Source organism: Rhododendron vialii, chromosome 13a (assembly GCF_030253575.1).
Source record: "Rhododendron vialii isolate Sample 1 chromosome 13a, ASM3025357v1".
Taxonomy (NCBI): Eukaryota; Viridiplantae; Streptophyta; class Magnoliopsida; order Ericales; family Ericaceae; genus Rhododendron; species Rhododendron vialii.
This window is the reverse complement of record NC_080569.1, coordinates 30897974-30909015: the sequence shown is the minus strand read 5'-3', so window position 1 is coordinate 30909015 and position 11042 is coordinate 30897974. Positions and strand designations below refer to the sequence as shown.

Sequence of the window (11042 nt, the reverse complement as noted above, 5' to 3'; positions counted from 1 at the left end):
ATTCGTAAAAAAAAGATAGGGGATGTCAAAATTAAGGATGTAGCGATCAATATTTATTTCGTCATTTTAGATGATTCGTTGCTATTCGCAGCATTCGAGTAAGGGTTAGATGGATAGAGAGGGAGTGAGTGAGAGTGCCATTGCATTAAATATTTATTGTGGTGTATACAAAGGGGTGCAAATGAGCATAAAATTCGAGCTCGATGAGCCTATTTAAAGAAGTCGAGTCTATCAAATAAGTTGAGTTTTTCTGAGTCGAAGTGAACTTTAAAGCGTTGCCGTTGAGGTCGGCTCCTTTAATTTACGACCCTAAAATTCGAGCTCGAACTCAGCTCGATTGCTAAACGAGTTGAGAGCGGAGCCTCGAGCTCCTCCAAAGTTGGTCTCAAGACACGAAAAATATTGATGTTGTAAAAAGTCAGCCTCGGTATCTTTTTCGTCATTTTAGACCAATATTTTTCAATTGCCATTATATTTTTTTGATTTTTCGAAAAATTTGACCCCAATCTTGTCAAAATTAAGAGAAAACAATCAAAAAGACTATGTCAATCAATTCCTAAAAAGTTAGGCCGAAGAGACCTTGCCGTTTTTGATAACATGGGTCCTATTGGCACCCCATCCGATTTTTATAATTTTCAAAATTATGAATTCACACATTTTTATGCTACTCCATCTAAAGTACAGAACATGATCAGACAAGACACATTCCAAAAAACCCTCCATTGATCAGAAAATTTGTTTACAAGTGAGAAAGATCTAACAAACCCAACACCAACAAAGCCTCAAGAAAACCTCAAGCACATATAATAATTCTTCATTAAGCCTAAATATTTTTTTGGTCTAGATCTTTTCCAACCATCTTTTTTCATTGCAAAATATGTAATGTACAAAGGAATCCATGAATCCTTCGAAATCATGCGTTTCTGAAACTTGCTTGCCAATTTCTCCCTCCCCTCATGAAATGCACCGAGGCGAAACAGACGACGTATTTCCTCTTCTCTGCTCTCGCGGAAGGATGAATCAGACGAATACACCATCGCGTCGTTTCTTTGGGTTCTGCGCTGCTTCTGGGTTGCCTTTTCTCATCATGGCCACGAATTCGTCATAGTCGATCCTACCATCCTGCAAACAATCAGTTCATCAGTTTGTCTCATGGCATCTACATGTGTCATACTACAAAGTACTAATCGAGTCATCTCCGTATCCTATTCGTTTTTTCCCCAGTCAGCGGTTGCTTACATTGTCGGCATCAACTTCGGAAATGATTTCCTGTATGTCCCTCCCATCGTTCATTCCAAATTCGCGGAGTGCTTGTTGTAGTTCTTCTATCGTGATGTACCTGACAATAGCAGCAGTAGAGAAAAGAGCGTTGTACCGTTACTGTGTTACGGTAAGTATATAAAGATTGTTGTTGACATGATCGTCGTCCACAAATCTAACTACCCGCTATTATCTTTATCGAAGTACTGGAACGCGGTGTAAAGATGTTCTTCTCTGTCCATTCTGTTCAAATGCATTGTTGCTGTAATGAACTCGTCGTAGTCTATGGTCCCATTCCCGTCTGCATCGGCCTGTTTTGGAAAACAGTGCCGCGAATTAACTGACATGATCTAGATAGAAATGTAGACAGTAATGGCAGTAACAATTTAGTTTCATTTGTTTCTGAAGAATCTTACTGCTTCCATTAACTGTTTGACTTCATATTCAGATAACTTAGTCCCTTGCTTTGCTAGACCCTGCTTTAGCTCCTCAAGTGTTATTGTCCCACTGTTGTCAGTGTCCATGCCTTTGAACATCTGCTTTAATCCCATAATTTCTTCCTCTGATAGGCAGCCGGCGATGACCTGTCAAGCAAGAAACGATACGAGCAAGATTGAAATGATATGAGTCACATGACTATACTCCTATTTAAACTAGCTAGAATCACCAAACTAATTTCCAGTTAGAGAAACATGTCAGTACCCGAAGAGCGACTTTCTTGAACTTATTCATTGCTCTGAATTGTTTGAGTCTGTCCAAAACCGCGTTGTCAAGTGGCGTATCGGGTGCCTCTCCATCCTCCTTAATCCAGGAATGAGCTAAAAAGAAAATTACCGCGTTTAGGCCTCATTCATCAATTACATGCTCTTGATAGCCAGGGAAAAAGCCAAACAATAAGTATTGATTGTGTTAAGAGTCTAATTACCTAGAACTTCAAATGCTGTTAGCCTCTGCTTAGGGTCTGAGTTCAACATCTTCCTAACAAGATCCTTTGCTCCAGTTGAAATTGAAGGCCACGGATCACTCGTAAAATCCACGTGGCCGCGCAAGATCGCGTTGAAAATGCCGTGCTCTGACTCTGTCAATTTTTTTCCCTCAGTCAGTCATCAATATTCACTCAATACGTACACTCTCTGATCATTTCATCTATCTATGACATACGTACATTGGATGTTTTGGGCTGAGGTAAATAGAACAAATAGATTACCTGCCCAGAATGGGGGAACTCCTGATAGAAGAATGTATAACATGACCCCAATGCTCCATATGTCAACTTCTGGTCCATATTTTCTCTTCAAGACTTCAGGCGCGATATAATATGCACTACCCACGATATCTTTGTACTGTTCGCCTATTTGAAGGAAATCGTTCGTTATCGTTAGAAGGTTTGTTTTTTTTTTTTTCGTCTTCGCCTCGAAGGAAAAACGGGAGGGGGGATTGATGAACAAAACTACAGTACGTTGCATGGAAAACTAGAAGATTCATGGGATTATACTATGTTTGTCTTTTCGTTCTTTATCGTTAAGACTAAATATTTTTGTCAATTTTCTTGTGCATACATATGATTTGTTCATAATTCAAGAAAACATTTTTTACCCAAAAAGCAGAATTTGATTTATATACCTTGTTTGTAGAACACGGATAGGCCGAAATCTGTAGCTTTAAGAGGCGAATTCTCATCCTTATTCAACAGAAGGAAATTCTCAGGCTTGAGATCCCTATGGATGACGCCCATGGAATGACAAGTATGCACAATCTGCACAATAGTCCTGAGCAGCGAAGCGGCAGCGCGTTCTGTGTAATGACCTTTCGCGATGATCCTATCGAAAAGCTCTCCTCCAGCGCACAACTCCATAACCAAATGCACCGAATGCTTGTCTTCGTAAGTTCCCTTGAGTTCCACGATATTCGGCTGCCCTGTCAAATGGTACATTATTTGGACTTCTCTCCTAACATCCTCAATATCCTCCTTGCTAGCCAGCTTCCTCTTCGCTATGGTTTTACAAGCGAATTGCTCGCCGGTTGATTTGTTCGTGCACAAATGGGTCACGCCGAATTGGCCCCTACCTAACTCCTTTCCTATGGTGTAGGTGGACCGGACGTCTTCCATCGGCTTGCCCAAAACGGTCCCTATCGGGGCCTGCTTCGAGGGCTTGGAAGAGTGGTTGGGAGAGGCGGAAGGAGGGTTGGTTCGTGGCGGGGTGGTGGAGTTTTGAGGGGAGGGACCGGTGGCGCTACTATCATTGTTAGGCACTGATCCTTCTTTACTGGCAGTGTTGTTCTGGGGATCATTGGAGTTGCCCCTGGAACAACAGCTCCCCATTGTAGAGAGAGAAGAAGAAGAAGAAGAAGAGAGAGAGGGGGGACAATGTAGGATTGGGGGTGGCCCAAAGGGCGAACAAGAGAGCAATGGGTTTTTTTTGGGGAGTTGAAGAAAAGAAACTAGAGAAAGAGAGAGATGATAGGGGCTGGATATTGGGTGGAAATCGGAGAGGGATGATGGGATCAAATTCTTACGGGTTTTTCTCTGTACCGTTGTTCCCATGTAATTTTATCTGTTAGATTACATGGCCATTTTTCAAATGGTAAAATTTAAGACGTGATCTGATAGCTCAAAACACGTGGGGCACACGGAAACGGGGCGAATTCGGTACAGAGGAACTGGTGTGGGAATGACGGTGGTGAGGATTTGTAGGGGAAGAGGTGGGGGATATGTTTGAAATTGGTTGAGAGAGTCTTTGGAAGACAGAAAAGTGAGCCTTTTGTTTTTGGAGACAAGGGGTTTAGAGGATTTCCCGGGAACCAAACGGTTTTGTTGATTACTATGCCTGGGCCTTGGGTTTTGTTATAAAACAGTTGAGTGCAAATTCTTGTGAGGTTTCCGCACCGGCGTCGTGGGTTTCACCGTGTGTTTATTGTTGTTTATTGTTGTAATCTGAACCGTTCATTTTGTCGGGTCTGCAGTATCCAAGCGAAAACACAACTTGATTGGACATCGATATGTTTGTGAAAAATTAAATATTAGTTTATAAAATGGACAGTTTAAGAAAGCATCGATATCTATCTCATTGAATCACATTCTCTTAGAAAAAAAATTTGACGGTGAAAGATTCTGACCGTCCATTTTTGTACGAACGTACAAGAGAACTGTGATATAATTAGATTCTTACCTTTATCATATGAAAATAATATTTTTGTTTAGATTATCTACTTGTAAGGCTTTACAGAATGAGCGATTTAAATTTATAAAATGAAACCCGTGTTAGACTCGAGTTTTCCTCAATTTCATTTTAAGAATTTGAGAGAAGTGAATTCCTTTTTCTTTTTCTCCCGATCAAAACTCACACGTTATGCATTTTCCTTTGGTCAAAAATCTCACTTCTGGTGCTCAAAAGTGCTAGAGAGAGAGAGAGAGAGAGAGTGTGGAAGGAACACACACCAAGCATGTAGATAGCTGATCACACCAACAGAATGCATGTTCATCTATTTATGCACCTCTTTGCCTTCTCTTCTCTCAAGCCAAAATAGGCAAACTCCTAACTTGGAAGTACTTGTTTCTGTTTTCCTTTCTGTTCTCATGCTAACGAAGACACTGGACAACATGTCTTCTTTTCACTCCCTCCTGCCTCCCATCCACACACCTCCTCTGGTTCTTCTCCTGCTTCTCACTTCCCTCCTCCCACACACTGCTCTTTCGCAGAACCCCGGCGGGGTCGGCGCGTCGCCACCAGCAGGGCCCACGATGGCCGATTGTGGGACACGCCTGCTGCCGTTGGTCCCGTGTGCGCCGTTTGTCCAAGGCACCGCCCCCTCTCCGGCCCGGCCTTGCTGCGATGGGCTGAAACAACTGAACACCCAGCAGCCCGCTTGCCTTTGCCTCTTGCTAAATAACACTGATGCCTTGAGCTCTTTCCCTATTAACTCCACGCTTGCTCTCGAGCTCCCACTTCTTTGTAGCCTCCAATTTGACACTTCTTCATGTTCAGGTACATGTTATCACATTGCATTTTTCCAATAAAACAAAAAGAAAAAGAAATTCCTATTTCTGTATTAATTGCGAAATCAAAGAACTTACAAATATACGTTCAATTTTTGTAATCAATTCCCTCCTTAATCTGTGATTTCTGTTGAATTATTGAAGGGGTTAAGGCACCTTCTAGTTCACCTGTTTCTCAAGTTTCCCCAGGTGTACTCCCCAATGGTTCCATAGCTGCAGCTGGTAAGCATAAATATCTCACCTCATAACTTCGGTCTGTTTTGATGATAAAACCACTAAAAAATGCTGGAATAAATATCCAGCTTGCTGAAACGCTTAATCTGGTTTCAAATTTCAGACACTCCAGGGGTCACAGTGGCCCCCAAAACCAGCATTATGGGGATTGGATTTGGCCGGAGTGGCAGCACAAAGTTGAACATGAAAGGTTACGCGGTGGTGCTGGTGGCTGCTATGGCATTCATGTCACTGGATGTACAACTAAGCCCTCCATAGGCTCCCTATATTTACAGTCTGCATATTCTCATTGCATAGAGCTTAGTTTGTCAAGCGAAATGAATTTAGTATGAAAAATGGAGTTACGAGTTGGTAATGTAACAATATTTAAATACTTTGATCTACTAGATGTTGTTTCCTTTTGCTGGTTCATCCCCTATGAAGTGTTCTTTCTATCTTGTTTCGTTTTCGCAAACGCAATAGCTATCCTCGGACTGAAGAAATTGGACGTTGATGCTTTTGTTTTCGTAAATGTGATGGGTGTCCTTGGACTCCAGAAATTGGATGTCGAATCTGCAAGAGTATATTGATTTACCGAAAGAGAGAGTCCTGAATCAAATTTTTGTTTGGCAAAGTATAGTGAAGTGTTATTCTCATATTTTTAGAGAAAAACAACGAACCAAACCATCGGTTTGTTGCTTCTGGAGAAGTAACAGACGAACCACTATTGAGAAACAGAATGTTCTAACTATTGTTTTCTATTTGATTGACCAAAACACAATTGTTCTAAACCTTTGCATAGTTTTCTTTTCAGAATTTTGTCCTACACAAAACAAGCCCAAAGCATTCATTGTCACGCCTAAGGACTAGGAGTCGGAGCCCGAAGCCTACTGGCAATCAGGGTGAACAAGGCACTTGAATAAGGACATGCTCCCTTAAGGAAAAAGTATAAATCTCCTCTATCAGATTAACAGAATCATGACTTAAAATGTCCTCAAAATACAGGGAACGTGTTTAAACGGATGGATTACTGAGGTCTATGCTCTTACAGTAGGATAAATCTTCAGCTGAAAATGAATGGAGCAAATGAATACTTAGTATTCTGAGAGACTTTAAGATGAATGGAGACTGAAGTCTATGCTCTTAGTGTACATTATCTTGAACTGAAAACTGTCTGGAGAACACATTATCACTAATGTATAGCCATTCAATACCACTGCCGGGAAAAAGAACATGCTAAATATCATTTGAATAGGGGTTAGGGATTTTCTCCCTCCCAAGTCTGGTGTGAAACCTCCTACGTGCTATCAACTCCTATGGGGTCAGTCCATACGGGACTTTGCCCTGACTTTAATCAGTGGATTGATCTCCCGAGGGTTAGTCGAGGTGCAGGTAATCTCGCCCACCCTGAGTTTTTGGAAAAGAATAGATTGACATTTATTTCTTTAACATCAACTCAGGGTTTTTGAGAACCAAGCAAGAGTAAGAACTAAGCAAGAGTAAGAGCCTAGAGCTCAAATATAAGAACTGACTATTCTTTCTATTAACAAGCATTATTGAGTTTTACCAGGAGTTCGGCTTAGCAACTTTTTACAATTATGGGGATTTTAGTTAAGTCTCACAAGATATCTACATAACTGATTTTTTTTTTTTTTGCTTTTATAAAAGGTACATTACTAATAAATCTAATTCCTGTTTTCCTTATTACTAGATGACTCATGAGTTTACTATTTACTTTGACGCTTCTGCTAACCCACGTCTCATATCTCAGGATAAAAGAGTAAAACCCAAAAATAAAAACTAATTTGTTACAGAAACTTATCATTTTACCTTACAAACAGAAGGCAGCAGCTATAGCTGACATTTTCCTTTGCTTGAATATATACCAAGCAAAGTCGAAGCTGTTTGGATTCAAATTAAGTAGCTATTCCAAACTTGGTGCCTCCTCAGTCGGGTTGGACTCAAAAACATCTGAGCTAGATCCTTCTGGTTCTTCCAAAAGATCTCTAGATTGAATTGATTCCTTGTAAGCAGGAGTCTGCTTAAAATCTGTTGCACCTTCATTGTATGTGGCAACAGCAAATCCACTCGCAATTAACTGCAAGGAATAAAATTCACAAATTAGTCACAGGTCATGAAAGAACAAAATATTTACTTTTTTTTCCGATAGGCAGGAACAAAATATTTACTTGGGACAATAATTCAAAACAATGTGAAACACCTACAAATAGCAGCAGTGGTAAGCATATTTTCTTAGATTTTACTATTCGCTTAGGTAAATAACAAAAGGATATTTTCTTAGATCTTATTGGCATAGGTAACTGGGAATTACCTAAGCCAGGATTTCAGTATAAGGTAAAGCAGAATTTCAAAGCAAGTTGTACAAACATAATCATTTAGTAATACTTCCAAAAGTATAAGCTTCGAATTGGAAGCATTTGCTGGTATCCTTCAACTCTAATGGATGCATTTCTCATATTCATAAGTCTATCAACTATATATCGTAAGGCCAAGTTTGCTTGATCGGGCTTATAGTGAAGAGGCATACTATCCCGAAGGATAAGCAATCCCATCACACTAAAGAGATTAACACTGACGAGATTAATAATATATCCCATATTTCGTGGGATATTAATATCTTCTAAATGTTTAATTCTGACTGCAAAGGTTCCAACCAAACAAATGATATGCATTCCAGTTGGATATGTAATCCAATCCGGCTCTCTTGTTCTGAACAAACAAACAGGCTCTAAGTCTCCATCTAGATCAATACTGCAAGATATCCAAATGGCCAGCAATACAGAGAGCTGAAATGGCTACTATCTTCTGGATTGAGACCTTGACTTCCCAAAATACTGCCCACAAAATTCCTGAATGATGATGTACTGGAACACTAGCCCCTTCGAGTTTCCTCAATTCGACCTACTGTTGACATAACTGGGACACAGAAATACCATTATCCGTAAAGAGCTTTCAAGCTCTAGTGATCCAATCTACTGACGCTAAAATAATACTGGAGTATTTTAAAGGAGCCACTGCTCATATAGGTCATGCATAAGCTACATGTGATGAGTTTCTCGGCAGCAGTGAGACGAAATGATGGCCTTTCTCGTGCCTTGTAAACAAAACTCAGTACACAGAGTTAAAGATTTCAATTCGGATTCAAATTCAATTTCAACTGCCTGTGTTGAACAAATGTAGTCTTAGTACAAGAGAATGCAAAGGAAAATCGTTCAGAGTTTGCGAATGTTTCTAGCAGTTTCCAGTCCTTTTTTCAACTACAATTCTTGAACAGTTCGAGAATTTCATCTAACTTGATATATACTATATAGCTTTGTCATTCACCCCTTTTAGTAAGACCATGCCAATTACCATCAATGTACATATTTCCCAGTCAAACAATTCAAATGGTAAGAACATCAGTCTCAGTTCATATCAATCGAACCTTATAATAAAACAAGTTAACTCTATAACCTTTTTCACAAAGGGCCAAAAAAATGATACCCAATTTAGAAACCTCTTTCTTCAGGCAGTTTCATTGAAAGTTCTATTTTTGAAAATCAATATCACAATTACGGGACTAACCAACTAAACCAAACTCATCTCAAAAAAAAAAACTAAACGAAACCGAGCCTTACATCTCAATCGATTAGGGTCGCAATCCGCTATATGAATTTGTTTTCTCCATTGAGCTCTGTCAAGCGCGTCGTGTTTCATAATATCCAACAAAACTAGATCCTTTGTTTAGAACTACCACCTCCATTTCACTCTACCCCTCCCCCTAATGCTAACATCTAACTAACATCTACCATAGCCTGATAGCCATTCCACTTCTCCAAACTACCGCATCAATTGATATATGTCCAAACCACCTTAATCTATTTTCACTTATCTTATCTTCTGTCGGTACCACCCCTACCATTCCACCGCGAAGGTGCGAACCCTTGCATTGAAAACATTCCCATTTCAATTGAACAGTGTTATGATGGCCACATTTTGGGTACCATACCATGTGATGTGCCATCACTAGAGCATATGACTAGTAAGGTGCACTCTACCATACATCACAAATGTACCCAAAATGTGGTCACCATCGATGGCCACCAAAGCATTAGTGTTTTCTATCAGAACCCAATTCCAGAAAAAGCTTTGTGCATACCGATGAGCGCCAAAAAACCATTCTACAACAAATACCAACGAAAACCCAAAACAAACATAAATTTGTAACACACAGTGAGAGGGGGAGAGAGAGAGAGAAGTACCGCGAAACCGATGCCGAAAGCCCACATATACTGCACGAAAAACCCAAAACCGTCCCACTCAGGACCCTCCCAGAAGTCCTTCTCCAAACCCGGAAGCTCAGGCAAGAAGTAGCCATCATCCGCACCACTCGCATCAACACCCCCCTCAACTCCATTCTGAACCGTCCGTCGCTCTTCTTCTTCGTCTTCTTTGATGGTCGTGCTTGAGCTCCTTCTGGTCCTGCCGTCGAGCTTCCCGGTTCTGGGTGACCACTTCTTGGACGCTCTTGTAATCAAACTCGCGTTTCGCGATGTGGGTTGTGGTGGTGGGAGGAGGATTGGACGGCGGAGAAATTGCTGGCCGGTGTAAGTGGTGCCGTTGCTGCCTCCGTACAGAGCCGTGGTGCCACCGGCTCCGATTGTGAGAGCCATAGGTCGGTGAGTGAGTGGCTGGGAGATTTCTGGAGTGAAAGATTGTTTTTAGCGGTGGGGTTGGGAGGATATAATCGTAGGCGGATAAGAATAAAGAAATTCTCTTCGGCTCTTCTTGTGCACAGAAAGCGTGGACCGCAAAAACGATTCTATTTGAGTCTTGGCCGCATCATTTTTTATTTCTGGCCGCAATCTTTTGTAAAGCGTGATTTGCGATTCTAGTACATTTACACCTTGTTTGGTTCACAAATTTTTTTTTTTTTTTGATCCTTGTTTGGTTCACAATTCAATTCAACTTATCTTTCTTTTTACACGTTTTTCAATATCTTTTTCTCTCTATCTCTCTCCACTCATTATCACTCATTACATCAAAAATAACTTTAAAAAATGCAAACCAAACAAGGTGTTAGTTAACGTTGAAACGCGCCTGCGGAGCACGTTGTCCCTCCTACGCTCTCGTCAACGTGATTCACGTGATAACTTAAGACTCTGATTAGAACTTAAGGAAAAAAATTCCATCATTGTTTGATTGGATGAGAAAAATAGAAGAAAATAAAAAATTTCAGGTTTAATAGATAGTAATTTTTTTCCTCTCATTTCTCGCCTATTCTTTTCTTTTTTTTTTCTTAGATTCCAAACAGAGCCTAAAGTTAAAGTAAAAAAGTTTGTTTAATTCTGGAAAAGAACAACGGTGCTTTAGCAAATGTGAATTACTATGTTGGGAACAAAATTTAATTAAGTAATTGGGTCCATTAATTGGGAATCGATTTATTTGTCTTCTCATAATTTTTGCAATTTCAATCCGCACTTTTATACTATTTGTTTTTATTTCTCTCTTTTTCTTTTATCTGATTTATTTCTCTCTTTGGTTCCACATATTTATGAGGAAAGATTTCCTG

At 40.2% G+C, this 11042-nt stretch overlaps 3 protein-coding genes across 3 annotated transcripts; 1 reads left to right on the top strand and 2 right to left on the bottom strand.

The window, feature by feature from the left end:
- Positions 1–531: 531 nt before the first annotated feature.
- LOC131312561 (calcium-dependent protein kinase 17-like) lies at positions 532–3812 on the bottom strand. Its single transcript, XM_058340406.1, has 8 exons — positions 2884–3812; positions 2468–2611; positions 2186–2338; positions 1963–2078; positions 1677–1844; positions 1444–1571; positions 1240–1339; positions 532–1122 (listed from the first exon to the last, which is right to left on the bottom strand). The coding sequence occupies exons 1-8, from the start codon at positions 3803–3805 to the stop codon at positions 1021–1023; spliced, it is 1833 nt and encodes a 610-aa protein (XP_058196389.1). The 5' UTR covers positions 3806–3812; the 3' UTR covers positions 532–1020.
- Positions 3813–4854: 1042 nt separating this feature from the next.
- LOC131312562 (non-specific lipid transfer protein GPI-anchored 10) lies at positions 4855–5892 on the top strand. The gene is made up of 3 exons (XM_058340408.1): positions 4855–5246; positions 5402–5479; positions 5595–5892. Exons 1-3 carry the CDS (start codon positions 4862–4864, stop codon positions 5747–5749), a joined length of 618 nt encoding a protein of 205 aa, XP_058196391.1. The 5' UTR covers positions 4855–4861; the 3' UTR covers positions 5750–5892.
- A 1321-nt stretch (positions 5893–7213) lies between these two features.
- LOC131312563 (uncharacterized) lies at positions 7214–10229 on the bottom strand. The gene is made up of 2 exons (XM_058340409.1): positions 9733–10229; positions 7214–7568 (listed from the first exon to the last, which is right to left on the bottom strand). Exons 1-2 carry the CDS (start codon positions 10141–10143, stop codon positions 7395–7397), a joined length of 585 nt encoding a protein of 194 aa, XP_058196392.1. The 5' UTR covers positions 10144–10229; the 3' UTR covers positions 7214–7394.
- Positions 10230–11042: the final 813 nt, after the last annotated feature.